Source organism: Acinonyx jubatus, chromosome E2 (assembly GCF_027475565.1).
Source record: "Acinonyx jubatus isolate Ajub_Pintada_27869175 chromosome E2, VMU_Ajub_asm_v1.0, whole genome shotgun sequence".
NCBI classification, from domain to species: Eukaryota; Metazoa; Chordata; class Mammalia; order Carnivora; family Felidae; genus Acinonyx; species Acinonyx jubatus.
This window is the reverse complement of record NC_069396.1, coordinates 56,265,106-56,289,717: the sequence shown is the minus strand read 5'-3', so window position 1 is coordinate 56,289,717 and position 24,612 is coordinate 56,265,106. Positions and strand designations below refer to the sequence as shown.

At 40.9% G+C, this 24,612-nt stretch overlaps 1 protein-coding gene and 1 long non-coding RNA gene across 4 annotated transcripts in view; both read left to right on the top strand.

The window, feature by feature from the left end:
• LOC106980912 (KRAB domain-containing protein 5-like) overlaps window positions 1–24,612 on the top strand; it is a 223,954-nt gene that overhangs the window by 89,450 nt on the left and 109,892 nt on the right. The window contains exon 6 of one of the 3 annotated variants that reach the window (XM_027037273.2): window positions 11,084–11,682. The exons of the other annotated variants lie outside the window; for them this stretch is intronic. Coding sequence (XP_026893074.1) covers window positions 11,084–11,184 — 101 coding nt within the window. The 3' untranslated portion in view covers window positions 11,185–11,682. Of the gene's footprint in view, window positions 1–11,083; window positions 11,683–24,612 lie in introns of those variants that run through there. 3 annotated transcript variants of the gene reach the window in all.
• The window catches only part of LOC128313250 (uncharacterized), a 97,787-nt gene continuing 89,070 nt past the window's right edge, over window positions 15,896–24,612 (top strand). The window contains exon 1 of the long non-coding RNA XR_008293688.1: window positions 15,896–16,329. This is a non-coding gene — a long non-coding RNA (uncharacterized LOC128313250). The remainder of the gene's footprint in view (window positions 16,330–24,612) is intronic.

Genomic DNA, 24,612 nt, shown 5'->3' with positions numbered 1-24,612 from the left:
GTAATGACATAACTTGATACCATTGTCATTTCCTTTTTATGTCTTCTACAGTTTTTTTTTTTGTTTGTTTTTTTTGTTGGTTACCATGGGGATTACTTAAAACCTCCCAAAGCTGTAAGAAACCATTTTAACCAGATATTGGCAGTAGCATACAAAACTCTACTACTTGGTGTGTCTGGGTGGCTCAGTCGGTTAAGCATCTGACTTCAGCTCAGGTCATGATCTCGTGGCTCATGAGTTCAAGCCCCACGTCCTGCTCTGTGCTGACAGCTCAGAGCCTGGAGCCTGCTTCAGATTCTGTGTCTCCCTCTCTTTCTGTCCGTCCGCTGCTCGCACTCTGTCTCTCTCTTAATAATGAATAAACATTAAAAAAAAAAAACTCTATTACTTATCCTGTCCATCCTTGCACCCACTTTATGTCACCAATAACCCCAATTCTCTCTTTTATGTGGTGTAGTCTATAATTTCGATACATCATTTTATACTTTCATTTTATTTTTTAAATTTTTGTCGTATAAAAAGAAGCAATTTGTGCTCCCTCAATTAAACATTCTAGGTTTCTATCTTTGTGTAAACATTTGCCAGAGAGCTTTATCGTATCATGTGGTTTTAGTTACTGTTTGGAGTCGATGCATTTTAACCAGAAAGACTTCCTTTAATGTTTCTTGTAGGGCAGGTCTAGTGGTTTTTACCTGGGGAATTCTTCATTTCTCTATTTTTGAAGGACAGTTGTGCCAGATGCACCACCTTTGGTTGATAGTTTCTGATCTTTCAGGACTTAATATATTATCTCATGTACTTCTTCATGTAAGTGCTGCTGAGAGACCATTCATATTCTTAGAGGAGCTCTGTTGCACAAGGTAAGTTGCTTTTCTCATGCTGTTGCAAAATTCTCTTTTCACTTGTGATTTTTTTAATTAAAAATTTAACAAAAAGTTTTTAAACGATTTTATTTATTTTTGAGAGACATAGTACGAGCACGGGAAGGGGAGAGAGAGAGACAGAGACACAGAATCTGAAGCGGCTCCAGGCTCTGAGCTGTCAGCACAGAGCCCGATGTGGGGCTCAAACCCACCAACCGTGAGATCATGACTTGAGCTGGAGTCGGAGGCTTAACCGACTGAGCCACCCAGGCGCCCCATGTGATTTTTTTTTAATGTTTGTTTATTTTTGAGAGAGCTCAAGTGGGGAAGGGGTGAAGAGAGGGGGACAGAGGATCTGAAGTGGACTCTGCTCTGGAAGCAGACAGTGCACTGCGGGGTTTGAACTCACTAACCACAAGACCATAACCTGAGCTGAAGTTAGACACTCAACCGACTGAGCCATCCAGGTGCCCCTCATTTGCAATTTTTGATGTTAATTATAATGTGCCACTGTGCCCATGTCTTGACATCTATCCTACTTAAAATTCACTGAGCTTCTTGGATATGTGTCTTTCTTTCCACAGTTGTGAGAAGGATAAGCCAGTAGCTCTTTATGTAAGTTCTCTGCCCCCTTTCACTCTCCTCGCCTTAGGGGGTCCCCTTAACATATATATTCTGAAAGGGAAGGACTTTCAGAATATATTCATCCACTTTTGGTGTCCCATAAGTCCCTTAGACTCTGTCCTTTTTCACATGTACTTTGCTCCCCTCAACGTATGATTTGGGGCATCTGGGTGGCTCAGTCAGTTGGGCCTCTGACTTCGGCTCCGGTCATGATCTTACAGCTCGTGGGTTCGAGCCCCGCTTCAGGCTTTGTGCTGACAGCTGGGAACCTGGAGCCTGCTTCAGATTCTGTGTCTCCCTCTCTCTCTCTGCTCCTCCCCTGCTCACATACTGTCTCTCTCTCTCTCAAAAAATAAACATTAAAAAATAAAAATAAAAAAAAACCCAAGGGGTCTTTAAGTTGTTTTATTCTTTCTTCTGTTTGATCGAGTCTGCTGACCCTTTAGTGTACTTTTAAATTCAGTTATCGTACTTTCAAGGTCCCAATTTCTGTTTGGTTGTTTTTTTATACTTACTTTCTGTCTCTTTGGATTCTCATTTTGGTCATGCATAATTTACCAGATATCATTTTAGTTACCTGTCTGCTTTCTCCTCTTCCTTCGTGAGCACCTTTATGATAGTTATTTTGAATCCTTTCTCAGGTAATTAATAGTTCTTTGTTAATTTAGAGCCAGTTTTGAAGTTTTATTTTGTTCCTTTGATTGGACCACATTCTTCTGTTTCCGTGTATGCCTTGCGATCTTTTGCTGAGGTTTGGGAATTTAAAAACCAGCCTCTGGTCCCAGGATATAGGCACTTGCTTTCTATGGAGAATAGAAATAACAGCCACTTGTGTAGTAAATCTGGGGCCTGTCAAACATATGCTGGGATGTGTAATGTCTGGGTGTAATTAAAGAAGTGTTTGTTGTTTCTTGTTCGGTGCACACCATGCATCCCTCTCCTGACGTTGCTCAGCTCTGCAGTCTCGCTGGTGTTTGAACGAGTACTTACCTGTTCTGAGGGTGGACAATACAATGCATCAAGAGGGTGTTCCCATTCCCTCAGCCCTCCACATCATGCATGAGACGGGCAGCCGCCATGAAGCCAGATTATTGCCCACACACATCACTCATATCTTCCTCTCCTGAGCAGAGTTGAGAGTTTTCTCATGGTCTTGTCAGAGAGTGCCAGGGAGAGAGAGCAGCTTTGGTGAGCAAGGGTAACAGATTTTCTTTCTTTTTTCAAACTGGTGGTTTTTCATTTGTGCTAGCCTGGAGGTGCCGTGTTCTCTCAACAGGCTTCTGGAGCACTCAAAAAGGCAATTTGGTGAGTTTGTATCTCCACAGAAGAGGAAAGTCCCGGTGCTTCCCTTTTCTCCATCTTCCTGATGTCCTATGATGGATATGAATTTTTTACATTAGCATTTTAAAGTATATACAGGTAGGTGTAGCAAGTGGGATAATTTCTTAGGTACTTTCTCAGTTATGTCTTCTTATGAAACCTGGGATATTTTTTAAATGATTTTTTAAAAATTAAATAATAAATGTTTATTTATTTTTGACAGAGAAGAGAGAGAGAGAGCAAGCATGAGCAGGGAAGGGGCAGAGAGAGACACACACACACAGAATCCAAAGCAGGCTCCAGGCTCTGAGCTGTCAGTACAGAGCCCGACACAGGACTCAAACTCATGAACTGTGAGACCATGACCTGAGCCAAAGTCGGACGCTCAACCGACTGAGCCACCCAGGTGCCCCAATAATTTTTTTAATGTTTATTCACTTTTGAGACAGAGAGAGAGAGAGAGAGAGAGACAGAGAGAGAGAGAGACAGAGAGAGAGAGAGATTGAGAATGAGCAGGGAAGGGGCAGAGAAAAAGGGAGACACGAATCCAAAGCAGGCTCCAGGCTCCAAGCTGTCAGCACCAAGCCAGATGTGAAGCCTGAACCCACGAACCATGAGATCATGACGTAGGCAGAAGTTGGATGCTCAAAGCCAACTGAGCATCCCAGGTGTGCTGTGACACCTGGGAGTTTTGACAAAGACAGGCAAAGAAGATTTATTCCATAAAGTGCTATTGGGAAGATATGGAAGCTGTGACTTTAAGAAAGCACAGTTCATGAAAGAGAAAGTGATTGAAGGGAGTGAAAGGCAGAATGAAGGTTATTATGGGTATAAGTAAACTTCTATGATGGACTCCTTACTGCCACAAGAGATGGGGTATAGAAAACATTTTGGGCAAAACCTGCTTTAAGACAGGTATGTTTGCAGAACAATGTCTTTATGAACACAAAGACCCAACTCCATTTCTTAAACGTACATATTCTCTGAGAAGAAATTTGGACCTTCTGGAAAGTCACCTGGTCCATACTGAAAGTAATGATTTGAACCATTTCAAATACAGGAAGGATTAATTATTCAAACTTTTCTTAATGTCGGAAAATTTTAAATGAAGATCAAAAGTCTAAAACAGGGGCATCTGGGTGGCTCAGCTAAGCGTGCGACTTTGGCTTAGGTCATGATCTAGCGGTCCGTGAGTTCGAGCCCCATATTGGTCTCTGTGCTGACAGCTCAGAGCCTGGAGCCTGCTTTGGATTCTGTGTCTCCGTCTCTCTCTGCCCCTTCCCCACTTGTGCTCTCTCTCTCTCTCTCTCTCAAAAACAAAAACATTAAATTTTTTTTTACAAATCCTTAAAAAATTAAACAACATAAATATATAGCACTTTTGGGGCACCTGGGTGGCTCAGTCAGTTGGGTGTCCAACTTCAGCTCAGGTCATGATCTCGCATGGTCTGTGAGTTTGATCCCCACGTGGGGCTCTGTGCTGACAGCTCAGAGCCTGGAACCTGTTTCAGATTCTGTGTCGCCCTCTCTGTCTCTGCCCCTCCCCCACTCAAGTTCTGTGTCTCTCTGTCTCAAAAATAAATAAGCATTAAATTTTTTTTAATTAAAAAAAGGAAATATCAGAAAGTCTTTTATCAAAGCTGAAGCTTTTTTGTATGTCATTGTATCCTTATCAAAGATTTATAAATGTAGTAAATGTGGCAAAGCTTTTAAATGGTTTTCAAAATTCACTCAAAAGCAGAGATGTCACACTGGGGAGAAACCTCACAAATGTACAGAATGTGGCAAAGCCTTTAATTAGCAAGCAAGCCTTTCTTAACATCAGAAAACACATACTGGGAAGAAATCTTACAGATGTAAAGAATTTCGTGAAGCTTTTAACCATTGCTTAAATTTTCTTTGACATCAGAGTATATGTACCCAGGAGAAATCCAACCAATATACAGGCTATAGCAAAGCCTTTCACCAAAACTACAACCTAAGTAAACCGAAGTAAACATCAGTGAGTGCTTACTAGGGACAAAACTTACAAATGTAAAGAAGGTGGCAAAGCCATTCCATGGAACTCAACATCAACTCATCAGAGGGTGTATCCTGGAAAGAAACCCTAGAAATGTAATGAATAGGGGAATACTTTTGTTTTAAATATACATTTCAGATAAGAAGAGGCTCATATAGCATTAAAAACCTCAAATATGTAAAAAATTGGCACTGTATATAATGAAAAAGAAATTCTGAATAAACATCTGAGAATTCATAGTGAAAAGCACTAAGCCTATTACCACTTTAAAGACAATAATCTAAATCATAATATTTATTGTAGAGAATAACCCAAAGTTAAAACACTTAGATCATTTTTAGGAGAGTCTTCAAAATGCATGGTTAGAGGCTCTACCCCTGTGCAGTTGAAATAGGTGTATTGTACTTGATTTCCCCAAATTTAACTGTTATTATAGACTGCTCTTGACCAGAAACCTTACTGAGAACATAAATAGTTTGATTGACACATATTTGGAATGTGAAAAGTAAAACCAAGGGAACCATAACTCTCAGATCATTACATCAGAGGAAGAAGACTGGTTGTTGAATGCTTGTAGTCTGTATTTTGACCAAGGATCCTACAGTAATTTTGCAGTGATTTATATGCATATAAATATTACAAATATTCATATTTATTTATATTTATAGTATATATTTTAAGGTTTATTTATTTATTTTGAGCAAGAGAAGAGCAAGCAGGGGAGGGGCAGAGAGAGAGGGAGAGAGAGAATCCCAAGCAGGCTCGGTGCTGTCAGCACGGAGTCAGACGTGGGGCTTGAGCTCACAATGAACTTGATATATATAATTTTTTTATTTAAAAATATTAAACTTTTTTTAGTGTTTATTCATTTTTGAGATAGAGAGAGAGAGAGCAGGGGAGGGGCAGAGAGAGAGGGAAACACAGAATCTGAAGCAGGTTCCAGGCTCTGAGCCATCAGCACAGAGCCTGATGCGGGGCTCAAATCCACAAACCACGAGATTATGACCTGAGCCGAAGCCCGATGACACTTAACTGACTGAGCCACCCAGGTGCCCCAAACTTGATATATTTTAATTAGTAAGCCCGAACGGATTTTCATGTGTTAGCACTGATGTGTAATGAATGAATTGTTTTCCTTGTACCAACCTTAACCCACTACATATTAAACAAGGTTGTAGTAAAGAGACTGTAATGACAAAGTACTGTTGACCCTTGAACACCATGGGTTCGAACCCATGTCCATGTTGCATGTCCACTGACAGGCATATTTTTTTACAGTAGAGTACTGTAAGTTCATTTTCCTTATGGTTTTCTTAATAACATTTTCTTTTCTCTACCTTATTTTATCATAATACCATATATAAAGCATATAATATAGATAATATGTGTTCATCTTGGGTTGTTTTGATATTTCTTTCAAGTGAACAAACATGGGACAGTGCTGAGTATGTAGCAGCTATAGTGTACTTAGGAAGATAACAGTATTCCATTGGGAGTAATGTTACTGCCCCAGGTCGGAGATGAAAAACATCCAGATGAAGTATTGGTATGAATTCTGCTTGTGGAAACAGGACATCTGTCCCTGGGCTGCACTACTGACTCTGAACCAGGAAGGTAAATTCTATTTGTTTTCTTTCCAAATCATCTCCAGTTCTTCTATGTCTCTTCATCTCCAAATCCCAGCAGCCTATGCATCACAGCTGCCCCCCTTCCACATCAGTCACTCAGGTCCTTTTAGGTTCTCATGAGTAGTTTGGAATTTTTCTGAGCAATGATCTTTAAACAGATCATTGGAGGTCATGTTTAAAATTTAAATACAATGTTGTCACCTCTTCATTGAGATAAGAGGACAGAGGTGTCAATGTGTCAATGGGCCACAGGTTTAACTCAGGCACTTGGCACTGAGACAGTTATGAAGGCAGATGAATCATAATGATGGTATCCTTTGAGGGGAACATAGGTCTACTGAAAGCAAATATGGAGAACTATTGAAATGTGGGACACAAATGGTAGGGAGTCTCTTTTAGTCACTGAAAGGGCTTAGGAAGCTACGTGTGATCAGCAAATGTGACAGAGATGGAGACTTGGGAAACGACGTGGGTTTCAGAGAAGTCAGATCCTTTCTTCATGATTTCATATGTCCCTGTTGCAGTGCTGAGGACAGGTGATGTTGGATGACAGAGATTACTGTACTTTTCAGGCTAACATCGGTGGCAGTGGATGGAGAGGGGTTGCTGGAAGATGGAAACGTTGTGGGCATAGCTTTCCCATGTCACATGGCAGAGTAGATGCTGGAAATGAGGAAGCCTTCTGGACGCTGGCAGGATCAGGAGGTGTGTGCTGTCCTTCCACAAAGCACTAGAATCTTAGGCACAGAACCCCAACATCAGTCTGATCCACTGTAGATGGATGACGTTCCAGTGAAGCTGATCCACAGCTGGCAGGAAACTCAGTTCTGCTTGAGCCCCATGATGGGTGTTCTACTGTGAGGATTGTGCAAGGTACTGATGAGTTGGGGGGCAGTTCATCAGCATACATTTCTGCCTTGGACAGTCCACCTAGTTTTTAGGCTAGATGCCCCTATGTTCATTCACCTCATACTTTATTTTTATCCCATCCTATGTGGAGCATTTCTGTCAGTTGTGGAAACTGAGATCATGAAGTTGGACAGCAGGCTATGCTCACATTTAACATTGGCATAACTGAAATATAATAATGGGGGTGCCTGGGTAGCTCAGTTGGTTAAGCATCCAACTCTTGCTTTCAGCTCAAGTAATGATCTCACCATTGTCAGATCTAACCCTGTGTCAGGCTCTGTGCTGACAACCCGGAGCCTGCTTGGGATTCTCTCTCTTTCTCTCTCTCTGTCTCTGCCCTTACCCACCCTCTCTCAAAATAAATAAATAAACTTAAAAAAAGAAATATAATGATGCATTTTTGGGTAATTGCTGCTTTGTGTTCAGCTATACCATGAAAAGGCCAATGTGTACTTATAGAAAAGAAGATGCATCATTTGGGTTATGTATACAGTGAGTAGGTAGATGTTTATATCTGATAAAGTGGCTCATACACCTTAGGGTGTGCTCTAGTTTTTCTATTTCTTCCTTGTGGTATTGTCCACCTGCAGACATTGTGCTCACACTTGCTCTCTCATGGCCAAAGATGCTTGCCCCACTGTCAGCCACCAAACTGTGTTGCACGCAGCAAAGACGGAGTGTAAATCTGATGGGACTTAGGGAATGTGTTTTCCAACCACTCCTTTTTCAGAGGGAAGGTCTTCCCTTTAAGGCACTTTTCTCTTCATCTCATTGAGAAGAACACTGCCATGTCACAACTCTAAGTAACAACTTATCTGTAACACAGGTGGACACATGAAATTTTGGGAATGGCCAGTGTTGCCTGAAGTATTTCAAGGCATCTGACACAAAGGACACCATGCCTTGAACTGGAATCAGATGTTCTGGAAACAACCTGAAATTTAGAGCAGGCCTACCCAGATTCACAATAATTTTATCATGTATGCAAATGGAGGACTAATTCCTCAGGGCTGGGCATGAAGAGCTGCTTAAGCCTGCGATTGGTCATGCTGTTATAGTAAAAATCATTAAATGCAGATTCATAGTGAGAAGAACTCTATATTCAACTCTATTACAAGTTATAGCATCTATTCAGGCTTGGCTATATGTGTTTCAAATGTTATTTGATGAAATATTTGAATAAATTCCCATTTACTCTAAGTTGGATTATTTTGATGAAAGAATGTGAAGACCAGTGTATTTGGGGGGTGATCTCAGGAAGCTCAGGGAGGGTCTTGAGAGAAGTAAGACATGGAAGACAAAAAAAGCCAGAAGAACCTATGATAAGGTCAGGTATACTTATGAATAAAGAAAATGTGCATGTTGTGTGCATGTGTGTGTGCGTGTGTGTGTGTGATATCACTAACATCGCCACAAATAGATGGTTTCAAAGAGTTACTTAACTCATGGATGACCTGTGACTCAGTTACTGCACAGGTTGTAAAATTTATCTTGCGTGAGGGTCCTCTGGTGTACTTGTAAGAATTTCAGATTTCTGAGCCATTTTTTCCCATGTCACCATTTTTTTTTTTAACGTTTATTTGTTTTTGAGACAGAGAGAGACACAGCATGAACGGGGGAGGGGCAGAGAGAGAGGGAGACACAGAATGGGAAGCAGGCTCCAGGCTCTGAGCCATCAGCCCAGAGTCCGACGCGGGGCTCGAACTCACGGACCGAGAGATCGTGACCTGAGCTGAAGTCGGACACTTAACCGACTGAGCCACCCAGGCGCCCCTCCATGTCACCATTTCAATAGTCTGGGCTGTAGCCCCCAATTTTCCATTCTCATAAGTTCTCAGGTGATGCCAGTGGGGCCTGTTTTGGGAATGTACTTTGAGAATGAAAATCTGGGTGCATAATTATGGTTGTCATCTTCAATAAAGTTATGAGTGCATCAAGAATGCAGTTAAAAGCACAGATGATCATGAATTATTTATGGGGGGGGACCCTGGTCTTGGTTCTCCAGATGTGAAAGTGGGCTCATATGTAGGCTGGGCTTCTCCTGTGTTTTAACCCTGGAAGTCAGACTTGTGTATCTGGTCCTCAGTAGTCAATTAAATTTCCACTCAGGTCATATGTGTGTTTCCAGGGCTGGAATGTACACTCTCAAGTCTCAGACCATGGAGGTTCCATGTGAAGACTTCTGGGTGAAGCATTGATTGTCAAACAGAGGAGAGAATCAAAGAACAGGTGTTTTTTCTGGAAGGCCATTTCAATTCCTCCTGTTGCTGTAGGTACCCAGGTTCAAATGTTGACCCTACCAATATTTAGATGATCACTAAATCTTTCTTGAACTAAATTATTTTGGTCAGTTGTAAAGAAAAGAAAAAACCTATTGTTTATTTTCTATGAAGGGAAAAACCCTGTCTTTCCCTACTGCGTTTCTCTCCTGTGTGTTACTCTTACTACACACACAGAACAATTTACTTCTTAGACTTCTGGTCATAAATATGGGGTGGGAGCTTTCCCCACAACTAGCAAGTCTCTAATACCACCTGGATATCCTGCAGTTTAACTCAATTTAAACACTGTTTACCCAGAGATGTTGTTAGGCCCTACAGGTAAGAGCACAGTCCCACAAGACTGCTCCCAACCCTCCCCTCACATACTTTCAGATACTATTCAAAAGCTCAGGCTATTACCCATATTTGTGAATGGCTGGTTGTAGATTAGATATTCTGATAATCTCTTCCTTGGGTTCCATCAACTTGCTGGAGAGGCTTGAAGACCTCAGGGAGACATTTATGCTTACTAGATTATTAAAGGATATGATAAAGGATACAGATGAACAGCCAGATGAAGAGATATGTAGTGTGAGGTTGGAGAAGTTCCCCCGCTCAGGAGCTTTTGTCCCCGTGAAGTTAGGGTGTGTCACCCTCCCTGTGTGAATGTGTTCAGCAGCCTGGAAACTGCAGACTCCATGCTATTGGGATTTAATGGGATTTTCTTCATGTAGGTATGACCAGTCATTAACTCCATTTGCAGCTTTTCTCCCTTCTCTGGAGTAAGGGGTGGGGGGAGATGAATGTAAATGTTCTAAGCTTCTGATCATAGTTTGGTCTTTCTAGTGGCCAGCCCCCTCCGCCCCCCCCCCCCCCGGAGCCCACCTAGAGTTGTTTCCATAGAACAAATGATGCATCTAGTGCTCTTATCACTTAAGATAAGTGATAATTATATTAGTCCAAATTCATAAAATCATGAACGTTAAAATCATTAGAACAAAGCATTAATGACAGTAGACCATACAGTGCAAACACTATATAACAACTTGGTGAGAACTGTAGATTTCATTTTTTACGGAAAAGGTAGCCCACAAGTCATGTTTCTATGCTGATTTTTTTCTGGTTTTGAATGTAAATATTGAACCCTGGAAAATGGCAGCTGAGAATGTGACGGAATGATCTTCCTGGTCCAGATCTTCACTGGACACCTGCAGGATTTCTACCTCTTATGTCATCATTTTACTTTACTGTGGTGGAACCAGGGCAAGTTTGAGAGGTTTTTATGAGTCATCTGAATGTAGCCAAGTGTTGGTCATTCCTTCTAGTGGAATCCCAGACACCTTGGCAGCCTTTGGTTTGAAACATTTTCTCTATGATTTTGGATGCAGACTTATATTCTAGTTTCAGAGTTTCCAGAGGTGAGTCCATTACCAACTCTGGTCCTTGACTGTCTACCAGGCCATCACCACCAATCCCAGGAACTCCAGGTGGGCAAAGCATTAAGTAACAGTCCCACATTCCATTGGCCCCTCCAATATCCTCTGCTGGATCCTACTTGACCTGGTAAATATCACAGTTGCTATGTATGTGTGTGACAAGAAGAACAAGAAATAGATCAGAACACCTAGTATCAGACCCTGTTCTGCTATACTTTGTAGCAAACACATAGACTTACTCTCTGCAGCATTCAGATGTACCCCAGATGTTTTCTCCTTAGGACTAATGGTTTTCATTCTGTGCACAAGCCAAGGGGCCAACATATTGATAGGAACAGTATCATACCTAGATCCTCCCCTGAGATAACAGCTACCCCAAGCATTCTTGTCCTAGGGACCATCTTTGTAATTTTTTATACATTCTCTTCCATTTTTGTAATTTTTCTCTTTTTCCTTAGACTATATGGAGGGAAGTGAACACCTGAGCCTTAATCAATGTGTGTCTCCCAACTGCCCGTCCCTTTATTCTTTTGAGAAATGACTACTGTGTTTCCATGTTCTTCTCTGTATCCTGGAGGAATTACAGGACTTCCTCATCTCATGAGAAAAGTGTAGTCTGTTTTTCTCATGAGAAAGTTTCTAGTCTGTTTTTCTCCATGTCAGTCAACATATATTCAAGCCTCACAGAGTGTATGTACAATTACAAGCCAGTCACATTGTATGTAAAACTGTGAATAATACAGAGAATCTATTTTAGTAATAAATGATAAATTATAGCCATACAATGAATCCTTTAATAATTATTATATAATTATCCATACAACTATGTTGTATTAATGGTTCCAGTAGATAAGGTCAGAGTCCAATCACGAATGAAAGAGTTTCTCCTGAAAGAATTCAGAGATACACGAAATATCTTCGAATGTGTATCTTTCAACCTGAGATATTATCTATGCCCAACATTTACCTGAGCATGGGGTTCTGAAGACAGTTCCACAAAATGGTTAACATGTTTGGGTCCTTCCAGAAACTAGTGTTACTGATAGTGCAGAGTCTCTAAGTGGCAACAAGCATAGGCCTTGAAACCTGCCACAGTAGGTCCTGCATTAATCCAAACTAAGGAGAGGAGAAGATCCTTTAAGAATGCAAGGTTAAGACTCAAAATATCTAGAACCATGACCACAACTACAGCTACCTGCAACTTCTGTTAACTGCAGTAGAGGCTTTTTACTCCAGAGAGCCCTGCTCAGGGAGAGAAAACATCCCAACTGCATCAGGGATACTGCTGTACCAGGACAGGCCTATGCTCTACCTGATGGCCCAGACTCAGCATAAGGTTTCTGGTACCTGGATCCCTGTGGGGGCATCAGGTCAGTCTCAATGGGGACATTCCCTCCAGTACTAGGGACTCTTAGGAATATTTGCGGATGTCCTGTATAGACTGGGGTTAGGTTGGCACCAGAATCTGAATCTGCTTCCATCTCAGAGAAAGAGGAGTCAGCCAGGGTTCCCTCCTCCCTCTATAGAAGGAATCTCCTTCATGGTGCCCAGGTGGGGGTCATTTCAGGTTCCTGGTACTGTGGTAAAGAACACTGAAAAAGTATAGGGATGCAAACAGAGTATTTCCATGGCATCTGGTCATTAGAAAAAAGATGGGGGCGCCTGGGTGGCTCAGTTGGTTAAACGTTGAACTCTTGATTTTGGCTCAGTTCATGATCTCAAGGTTTGTGGGAGCCCCCTGTTGGGCTCTGTGCTGATAGCTCAGGGCCTGCTTGGGATTCTTTCTCTTCCTCTCTCTCTGTCCCTCCCTGCTCACTCTCTCACTCTCTCTCAAAATAAATAAACATTAAAAAAAAAAAAAAGCAGATGAAAAGTCACGATCTCTACCATGCAGGAAATTTTAGGTTGGAGTAAGTGGGTACATTGTTGAATTTAGGATTGTGGAGTCAGTGAGTGGAAGAGGTGGGAACACAGGGGCCTTTGCTGAAGTTGGGCCACTTCCCTTTCTGTGTTGTGGTGTGAGTTCTGGTGTCACTTCTGATGGGTCATCTGTGGACCAAAGAGTTTTTATTAACAGTAGTAGTAGCATTTATTTTACATTCTTGTTAGGAATACAAGTTTTCTAATTGTCCCAGAAAATTGTAAGTGTTCATGTTAAGTTGCTTTTTGTTTTATTTTTATGAAATAGACAGGAAGTAGACTAAATAGGTTAAAATAGTATGAACTCCTGCTCTTTGGGTTAGGGTTAGGACTGACAGAGCAGGAAGTACCCAAGAGGGAGGAAGAATCTTCAGGCAGCTCCCTCCCTCCCCCAAACCAGATCCACTCCCTTCTGAGACTGCGTTCAGGTCTGGCCTGGCTCTGGGATCTCCTCTCTTCCCAGGATAGATTAGAGGAGGTCAGATTCTGAGTGGCTGCTCCTTTCATCTCTCTGGGGCCAGTGCTCACAATTCCCAAAACTCAGAATCCAATGAATGGGAGCAAAAGACTATATATTTTAGTGCCTTCATTTCTGTTTTTATCATTAAATCCTGTGCCTTTCACAGGATGCGTGAGTGAGCCTTTCACCCAGAATCCTGTTTTCCATTCGCGCAGGTTTAGTAGTCTCAGGTAACAAAATAGAAATACATGTATGCATTATGATAGGATTAAAACAATCTAGCTAATTAACATGCCCACCAACTTATATAGTTAGGATTTTTGACTTCTGATTTTTTAATTTTTGTTGAGAACATCTAAGACATACTCTCTTAGCAAATTTTTTATAAGTTTTTTTGTTTTGTTTTGTTTTGTTTTGTTTTTGAGAGACAGAGACAGAATACAAGCAAGGAGGAGGAGAAGAAAGAGGGAGACACAGAATCCAAAGCAGGCTCCAGGCTCCAGGCTCAGTACAGAGCCTAACACGGGGCTCGAATCCATGAACTATTGAGATCATGACCTGAGCCAAAGTCAGCTGCTTAACTGACTGAGCCACTCAGGCACCCCTCTTTAGCAAATTTCAAGTATAACAGACATATAATTATGTGTGGTCTCCATGCTGTATTTAGATCTCCAGAATGTATTCATCCTGTGTAACTGAAATTTTGTGCCATGTGACCAACATATCCCACTCCGCCCTCAGCCAGCTCCTGGCCATCACACTTCTACTCTGCTTTTAGGAGTTCAGTGTTGTTAGATTCCAGATATAATTGAGATAGTGCAGTATTTGACATTTTGTGTGGCTTATTCCACTTAGCATAACATCATCCAGGCTCACCTACATTGTCCCTTCCATTTTCATAAGGAAAATGTATATATATCTTGTATATAGATAGATAGATATTATATATTATACATTATTTATGATACATAATATATTGTAACATAAGTAATTATATAATAATTATATGTATATAGGTAACAAAATGTATAAGTAATTTAAGTAATTATATAATAAGTATATGACATATATATAGTATATAAATATATATCAAAAAATATAATACATATATATATATATCTATCACATTTTCTTTAACCACCCTTCCTAGAAAGCAGGGAAAATACAGTGAGATGACACTTCCTATTTTCTAAAAGGACTAAACTAGGGGGGAAAAAAAAACAACAAAATTGCTAACACCAATGTGAAGGAATTAAAATAATCATATATTGCTGATGACAGTGTATTACGTACAGAACTGGCGTTTAATTATAAACTCAAACATATTTCTATCCTGCTAAGAAAATGTAAACACAACAATGAAAATTCTCTGAATTTCTAATCTACCCTTCTTTTCTCTATTTTTTCATTCATCCATATTTTGGTTCTATACCAACTTTTTTTTTTTTTTTTCAGTTGATAGGGAAACAGAAGAGGCAGATAGGTGGGGGACCAGTATCTACATATTCGTGGTTATTATAGGACACCTGGTACCCAGTCTGCAGGGGACTATGTGGATTAAGTCACATCATATATGTGAGGTACCCAGCGTGGTGCACCATAACTTCCTTGTGAACACAAAATTAATGCTCAGTAAACACCGCAGTAATCAATGTATACATGTATTTTCCAAATAGAGTCTGGCTTAGACATTAGAGCATTCCAGAGCCTTCTTTCAGTAAACTTTAAAGCGCTGTGAAAGCATGTGGTCCTACAGGATAGTGATGGTGGTCTTTGCTGGGAACCAACAGTAAACTGACAACGGTGGAAAGTAAGTGATGAACTCTTGGCTGGGAACTCAGCAGGAGTTGTTTGTGTTGAGTCAGATGGTGGCTGTGGGCGGCTCAGGTGTGCTGTGCCTGCATTCTCTAGTGTAGTGCCACTAAACATGGGTCTCAGGAAGCAGCATGAGCACTAACAAGGAACTGGTGGAAGATGCCGATTCATGGACCCCATTCCAAACCTGCGGAATCACCATTTCTTCTATGGGACCTGGACACCACATGATTTATATGCACATGAAAATCTGAAAGCACCGAACTGCTTATGAGCCTGGGTTCACAATAAGCATCCCATGGTGAGATTTAAGAACCAGTATCACCTGTGCCCTCTGCCGGAGTCTGTCTATTGGTCAGGGTGAGAGCATCGGTGCTGCTTTAACTATGAGCTCCAGGTGACTTCTCAGGTGAGGCCAGGGTGATGCACGAGGATTCGCAGATGTATCTGGAAGGGCTGCGTCGGCCTTTCAGTAGAAAAGACGACGATAGTCTGTTCGGCGTGGACTTGGAAGGGGCAAGTTAGTGCAGCCCACTTTCTCTGAGCTGTGGCAGGATGTGTGGCTGTCTGTGGGAGGGGAGGACATCTGAAACTGGGAAGGAGAAACTCACAGGTAAGTGTCCACGCAGGAACTTTTTTTCTGAAGCTTTCCTGCGACAAAGTCAAGGAGAAGGCAGCGTTTTGTGCATTTCAAGATGCTGCTAGCTCTGAGGTGAAGACAGCAGAAGGGGAGGCTGTGCTGAGGCCTTTAAAGGGGAGGGGGAGGGAGGAGGAGGGAGGTGTCAGAAGGTCCCCTGCAGTGCTGTGACTGATGGGCGTTTATGCATTTATTTTACACAGCGTGATTCTGGATGGCCAGTCCCCGATCCCCGTCTGCTCTGTGGTTCTCTGTGTTGTGGGAGGTGCCGGACTCAGGTCCTTGGGGCGGGGTTCACCTGAATTCTGTTTGTGCGCATGTGTGAAGTTTTGGCACTAGGAAAAGCAGAAACGGGAGAGGGCATCAAAAACACTGGATAAGAACATAATCCTGAGGGAGGACTGGTTGCCAGCTCGTCTGAACTATGAACTCAGTTGTGAGTACTTGGTTGAAATGGGATTCAAGGCTGGTGAAGGGAGGAGCACAGGATTGCAGGCTTTAGTCCTGAGCGGGGCGTTGTGTGCCGGAGGTCTTTTGCGCGCGTGTGCGTAACTGGTGGGAAACTGCGCAGGCGCTGTGGGGAGCCATTACTGGGGTGAAGTCGGGGCAAGTGAGGGCAGAGTCCTCTTTGTTTCTTGTGCGCATGTGTGAAGGCGATCAAGGCGGGGCAGGGAAACGAGCCTGTTCCTTGCCCCGTTGGAAGTGGGCGAAATGTTTAGGCCACGGGAGGAAAGTGCTTAAAATGAAAGGTGGTACTGTGTAGTGTTAAGAGATGAACGGATGTACGTTCAAACTTTCAAGAATTAATCTGACGCGTTAATCTGTCGATTCAAATAGTTATGCATGCTCCGCTTATAGGAAATAGTGGTAAGGTTTTTACAGAGAGGATGTGGAAGCAGAGCAAGGAGAATGATTGGACATGCCTTAAGCGTTTGCCTTATTTTGAAGGCCTAGTTGGCTGTAATTGTTTGTTGTTAAGTTCATTTTCTTCCACTCCAGGGCAGTGACTGAATTAAGTTGTGGTTCGCTTACAGAGGCTACGGAGGCATTAGTCACCTCAGGCTATGGCTTCCCCGTTTAACAGTGGAAACACAGTTAGTAGGATGTTAAGCTTTCCCCTACCCCTTGTTAGCTACTGTCTACCCCTCATAAGGATGTGCAGTCATGATGGGGCAACAGTCTGAGGTCCCAGAACCACCCAGTTAAGTCACATGTGTACAAATCAAAGATCCACATTTCATGATATGTGTGATAGCAGAAGACAGAAACATTCAACTATGTAACTGTATAAGCAAACCAGGCGGTGTGCGCCAGGAGTCCTCTGCGCACGTGCAGAACTAGCGGAAACCTCTATGTGCGCAGGCATTGTGGGGAGCTATTACCAAGAGTGAAGTCTGGGTAAGTGAGGGGAGGTTCATTGGTGTCTGATGCGCATGTGCAAAAGTGGGACGTGAAGGACAGGGAAAGAGGTCACGGACTCTTATGCCCACAATGGAAGTGGGTAAGATATTCATGCCATGTGAGAAAAGTGGTCAAAATGGAAGGTGATACTGTGTGGTGTTAAATGATGAACTGATATGTAAATTCACATTTACAAGAGTTCATTTGGCCAGTTAAAATGATCTATTCAGAGGTTAGGCATACTCCACTTGTAGAAGGTAGTGATGAGGTTTTTACAGAGAAGATGTGGAAGCAAAGCAGAGAGAGTGTTTGGCTGGATATACCTTAAGCATTCGCCTTATTTTTGAAGCCCTAGTTGACTGTAATTGTCCTTAAGTTCATTTTCTTATGTTCCAGTGCAGTGACTGTGAATCAAGTTGTGATTTGCTTACAGAGGCTACTGAGGCATTAGAACCACTTCAGGCTGTGGCTTCCCTATTTAATTTCTTTGACAGTGCAAACCTAGTTGATAGGATATCACAGGTTTTTTTTTTTTTTTTCAGATTAATTTATTTTTTAATTTACATCCAAGTTAGTTGGCATATAGTGCAACAATGATTTCAGGAGTAGATTCCTTAATGCCTCTGCCCCATTTAGCCCATTCCCCCTCCCACGACCCCTCCAGTAACTCTCAATTTGTTTTCCATATTTATGAGTCTCTTCTGTTTTGTCCCCCTCCCTGTTTTTATATTATTTTTGTTTCTCTTCCCTTATGTTCATCTGTTTTGTCTCTTAAAGTCCTTATATGAGTGAAGTCATATGATATTTGTCTTTCTCTGACTAATTTTGCTTAGCATAATACCCTCCAGTTCCGTCCTCGTAGTTGCAAAAGGCCAGCTTTGCAAAAGTTGCTGGCTTTTACCATAAGACTGTAAATAACTGCAGGTTTATGCAGCTCTTCATCAGCAGATGTATGTAGAATAAATTTGCATGTAGAATAAATCCCTGTGCATGAAGTTTAAGGATATTCTAAATTCTAAGGGCTAATTTCAGGGCAAAGTGTGATGGCCTTTTTGTTAAATGCTGTGAAACAGTGCAGAGAACGAGAGCCATTTGCAAATATCTTATGTGTCCACCAGTGCTACGATTTCTTTTTCTTTTTTTTTCAATATATGAAATTTATTGTCAAAATGGTTTCCATACAACACCCAGTGCTACGATTTCTAATTGGACTAACCCATATATCACAATTCTGGTCAAAAACTTGGAGGGAGTAGTGACTTGGGGAAGAGGGCCTTCCCTGAATGAAAACAGAAGACTTCAGATCCAATTCTCTAAGTCCTATCAGATTTCCATTGCCTCCTTTGCTGCATGGAACATTGTTTGATGCATGTTGGTGGGGCAGGTACGCTGGGGCATGAGTGAGCAAGTATGAGGACAGTGATGGGCACAGAAAATGCCAGAGGGAAGAAATGAAAAATCAGAGTACGCTCTAGGGTGTCTGAGATTTTTGTTGTTGTCCATTATCTGTAAATTTTTTCTTTATTATTAATTTATAAAATTTACATCCAAGTTAGTTAGCATATAGTGCAACAATGATTTCAGGGGTAGATTCCTTGATGCCCCTTACCCATTTAGCCCATCCCCCACCCACAATCCCTCCAGTAACCCTCTGTTCTCCATAATTGAGAGTCTCTCATGTTTTGTCCCCCTCCCTGTTTTTACATTATTTTTGCTTCCCTTCTCTTGTGTTCATCTGTTCTGTGTCTTAAAGTCCTTACAAGAGTGAACTCATATATTTCTTTCTCTAATTTTGCTTAACATAATATCCTCTAGTTCTATCCATGTAGTTTCAATTGGCAAGATTTCATTCTTTTTGATTGCCAAGTAATAATCCATTGTGTGTGTATGTATGTATGTGTGTGTGTGTGTGTACATATATATATATATATATACACACACACACACACCACATCTTCTTTATCCATTCATCCATCGATGGACATTTGGGCTCTTTCCATACTTTGGCTATTGTTGACAGTGCTGCTAGAAACATTGGGGTGCATGTGCCTCTTTGAAACAGCACACCTGTATCCCTTGGATAAATACCTAGTAGTGCAATTGCTGGATTGCAGGGTAGTTCTATTTTTAATTTTTTGAGGAACCTCCATACCGTTTTCCAGAGTGGCTGTACCAGTTGGCATTCCCACCAGCAAGTCAAGAGAGATCCTCTTTCTCTGCATACTTGCTAACGTCCATTGTTACATGAGTTGTTAATGTTAGCTATTCTGACAGGTGTGAGGTGATATCTCATTGTGGTTTTGATTTGTATTTTCCCGATGATGAATGATGTTGAGCATTTTTTCACGTGTCGGTTGTCCGTCTGGATGTCTTCTTTGGAGAAGTGTCTATTCATGTCTTTTTCCCATTTCTTCACTGGATTATTTGTTTTCTGGGTGTTGAGTTTGAGAAGTTCTTTATAGATTTTGGATATTGACCCTTGATATATCGTTTGCAAATATCTTCTCCCATTCTGTTGGTTGCCTTTTAGTTTTGCTGATTGTTTCCTTTGCTGTGCAGAAGCTTTTAATTTTGATGAGGTCCCAATAGTTTATTTTTGCTTTTGTTTCCCTTGCCTCCAGAGACATGTTGAGTAAGAAGTTGCTGGGGCCGAGGACAAAGAGGCTTTTGCTTGCTTTCTCCTCTAGGATGTTGGTGGCTTCATGTCTTACATTCAGGTCTTTCATCCATTTTGAATTTATTTTTGTGTATGGTGTAAGAAAGTGGTCCAGGTTCATTTTTCTGCATGTCGCTGTTTTCCCAGCACCACTTGCTGAAGAGACTGTCTTTATTCCTTTGGATAGTCTTTCCTGCTTTGTCAAAGATTAGTTGGCCATACATTTTTGGGTTCTCTGTTCTTTTCCCTTGATCTGAGTGTCTGTTTTTGTGCCAGTACCATACTGTCTTGATAATTACAGCTTTGTGATACATCCTGAAGTCTGGAATTGTGATGCCTCCAGCTTCGATTTTCTTTCTCAAGATTGCTTTGTCTATTTGGGGTCTTTTCTGGTTCCATACAAATTTTAGGATTGTTTGTTCTAGCTCTGTGAAGAATGCTGGTGTTATTTTGATAAGGGATTGCCAGTTTTTTAATCCATTAGCAAGAGCAATTTAGAAATTGACCACCCTTTGTAAGAATGCACAGTCATGGTGGTGCAACTATCTCCTGTCCCAGAACCACCCAATTAAGTCACAGGTGTACAAATCAAAGTTGCAAATTTCATGCTGTGTGTGATAGCAGGAGATTGGTACATTCAACTGTATAAGTGTATAAACAACGGTGTTGTGTTTACAATTACTGTGGGATATGATGTGTTTTAGGAATGCAGTAAATCCTTTCTACTAGTGTGAAAACATCCATCTTCTTGTAACATTGGTTAAAGAAAGCAATAGATTGACAGTAAGTCTGTTATGATGATATTCATGTAAACATTGAAGCAAGTACAAATTATTTTAGTTTGTGGGTTAAAGAATTTCTTTTTTTTTTAAACATGAAATTTGTTGTCAAATTGGTTTCCATACAACACCCAGTGCTCATCCCAAAAGGTGCCCTCCTCAATACCCATTACCCACCCTCCCCTCCCTCCCCCCCCCCCCATCAACCCTCAGTTTGCTCTCTGTTTTTAAGAGTCTCTTATGCTTTGGCTCTCTCCCTCTCTAACCTCTTTTTTTGTTTTTCTTCCCCTTCCTCACGGACTTCTGTTAAGTTTCTCAGGATCCACATAAAAGTGAAAACATACGGTATCTGTCGGTCTCTGTGTGACTTATTTCGCTTAGCATAACACTCTCCAGTTCCATCCACATTGCTACAAAAGGCCATATTTCATTCTTTCTCATTGCCACGTAGTATTCCATTGTGTATGTAAACCACAATTTCTTTATCCATTCATCAGTTGATGGACATTTAGGCTCTTTCCATAATTTGGCTATTGTTGAGAGTGCTGCTATAAACATTGGGGTACAAGTGCCCCTGTGCATCAGTACTCCTGTATCCCTTGGGTAAATTCCTAGCAGTGCTATTGCTGGGTCATAGGGTAGGTCTATTTTTAATTTTTTGAGGAACGTCCACACTGTTTTCCAGAGCGGCTGCACCAATTTGCATTCCCACCAACAGTGCAAGAGGGTTCCCGTTTCTCCACATCCTCTCCAGCATCTATAGTCTCCTGATTTGTTCATTTTGGCCACTCTGACTGGCGTGAGGTGATATCTGAGTGTGGTTTTGATTTGTATTTCCCTGATGAGGAGCCACGTTGAGCATCTTTTCATGTGCCTGTTGGCCATCTGGATGTCTTCTTTAGGGAAGTGTCTATTCATGTTTTCTGCCTATTTCTTCACTGGATTATTTGTTTTTTGGGTGTGGAGTTTGGTGAGCTCTTTATAGATTTTGGATACTAGCCCTTTGTCTGATATGTCATTTGCAAATATCTTTTCCCATTCCATTGGTTGCCTTTTAGTTTTGTTGTTTCCTTTGCTGTGCAGAAGCTTTTTATCTTCATGTGGTCCCAATTGTTCATTTTTGTTTTTAATTCCCTTGCCTTTGGGGATGTGTCAAGTAAGAAATTGCTATGGCTGAGGTCAGAGAGGTCTCTTCCTGTTTTCTCCTCTAGGGTTTTGATGGTTTCCTGTCTCACATTCAGGTCCTTTTTCCATTTTGAGTTTGTTTTTATGAATGGTGTGAGAAAGTGGTCTAATTTCAATTTTCTGCATGTTGCTGTCCAGTTCTCCCAGCACCATTTGTTAAAGAGACTGTCTTTCTTCCATTGGATATTCTTTCCTGCTTTGTCAAAGATTAGTTGGCCATACGTTTGTGGGTCTAATTCTGGGGTTTCCATTCTATTCCATTGGCCTATGTGTCTGTTTTTGTGCCAATACCATGCTGTCTTGATGATGACAGCTTTGTAGTAGAAGCTAAAGTCTGGGATTGTGATGCCTCCTGCTTTGGTCTTCTTCTTCAAAATTCCTTTGGCTATTCGGGCCTTTTGTGGTTCCATACAAATTTTAAGATTGCTTGTTGTACCTTGGAGAAGAATGCTGGTGCAATTTTGATTGGGATTGCATTGAATGTGTAGATAGCTTTGGGTAGTATTGACATTTTAACAATATTTGTTCTTCCAATTCATGAACCTTGAATGTTTTTCCATTTCTTCATATTTTCTTCAATTTCCTTCATAAGCTTTCTATAGTTTGCAGCATACAGATCCTTTACATCTTTGGTTAGGCTTATTCCTTAGGTATTTTATGCTTCTTGGTGCAATTGTGAATGGGATCAGTTTCCTTATTTGTTTTTCTGTTGCTTCATTGTTAGTGTATAAGAATGCAACTGATTTCTGTACATTGATTTTGTATCCTGCGACTTTGCTGAGTTCATGTATCAGTTCTAGCAGACTTTTGGTGGAGTCTTTGGGGTTTTCCATGTATAATATCATGCCATCTGCAAAAAGTGAAAGCTTGACTTCATCTTTGCCAATTTTGATACCTTTGATTTCCTTTTGTTGTCTGACTGCTGATGTTAGCACTTCTAACACTATGTTAAACAACAGCAGTGAGAGTGGACATCCCTGTTGTGTTCCTGATCTCAGAGGGAAAGGTCTCAGTTTTTCCCCATTGAGGATGATACTAGCTGTGGGATTTTCATAAATGGCTTATGATGTTTATGTTCCTTCTATCCTGACTTTCTCGAGGGTTTTTATTAAGAAAGGATGCTGAATTTTGTCAAATGCTTTTTCTGCATCGACTGACAGGATCATATGGCTCTTTTCTTTTATTAATGTGATGTATCACATTGATTGATTTGCGAATGTTGAATCAGGCCTGCAGCCCAGGAATGAATCCCACCTGATCATGATCCCACCTGATCATTGTTTTTGTATGCTCTTGAATTCAATTTGCTAGTACGTTATTGAGAATTTTTTCATTCATATCCATCAGGGATATTGGCCTGTAGTTCTCTTTTTTTTCTGGGTCCCTGTCTGGTTTAGGAATCAAAGTAATGCTGGCTTCATAGAATGAGTCTGGAAGTTTTCCTTCCCTTTCTATTTTTGGAATAGCTTGAGAAGGATAGGTATTATTTCTGCTTTAAATGCCTGGTTGAATTCCCCAGGGGAGCCATCTAGGCCTGGACTCTTATTTGTTGGGAGATTTTTGATAACTGATTCAATTTTTTCGCTGGTTATGGGTCTGTTCAAGTTTTCTATTTCTTCCTGTTTGAGTTTTGGAAGTATGTGTGTGCTTAGGAATTTGTCCATTTCTTCCAGGTTGTCCAGTTTGTTGGCATATAATTTTTCATAGTATTCCCTGATAATTGCTTGTATTTCTGAGGGATTTGTTATAATTCCATTTTCATTCATGATTTTATCTATTTGGGTCATCTCCCTTTTCTTTTTGAGAAGCCTGGCTAGAGGTTTATCAGTTTTGTTTATTTTTTCAAAAACCAACTCTTGGTTTCATTGATCTGCTCTATAGTTTTTTTAGATTCTGTATTGTTCATTTCTGCTCTAATCTTTATTATTTGTCTTCTGCTAGGTTTGGGGTGTCTTTGCTGTTCTGCTTCTAGTTCCTTTAGGTGTGCTGTTAGATTTTGTATTTGCGATTTTTCTTGTTTCTTGAGATAGGCCTGGATTGCAATGTATTTTCCTCTCAGGACTGCCTTTGCTGCATCCCAAAGCATTTGGATTGTTGTATTTTCATTTTCATTTGTTTCCATATATTTTTAAATTTCTTCTCTAATTGCCTGGTTGACCCATTCATTCTTTAATAGGGTGTTCTTTAACCTCCATGCTTTTGGAAGTTTTCCAGACTTTTTCCTGTGGTTGATTTCAAGTTTCATAGCATTATGGTCTGAAAGTGTGCATGGTATGATTTCAATTCTTGTATACTTATGAAGAGCTGTTTTGTGACCCAGTATGTGATCTATCTTGGAGAATGTTCCATGTGCACTCGAGAAGGAAGTATATTCTGTTGGTTTGGGATGCAGAATTCTAAATGTATCTGTCAAGTCCATCTGATCCAATGTATCATTCAGGGCCCTTGTTTCTTTATCGATCCTGTGTCTAGATGATCTATCCATTGTTGTAAGTGGAGTATTAAAGTCCTCTGCAATGACCACATTCTTATCAACAAGGTTGCTTATGTTTGTGATGAATTGTTTTATATATTTGGGGGCTCCTGTATTTGGCGCATGGACATTTATAATTGTTAGCTCTTCCCAATGGATAGACCCTGTAATTATTATATAATGCCCTTGTTCATCTCTTATTACAGCATTTAATTTAAAGTCTAG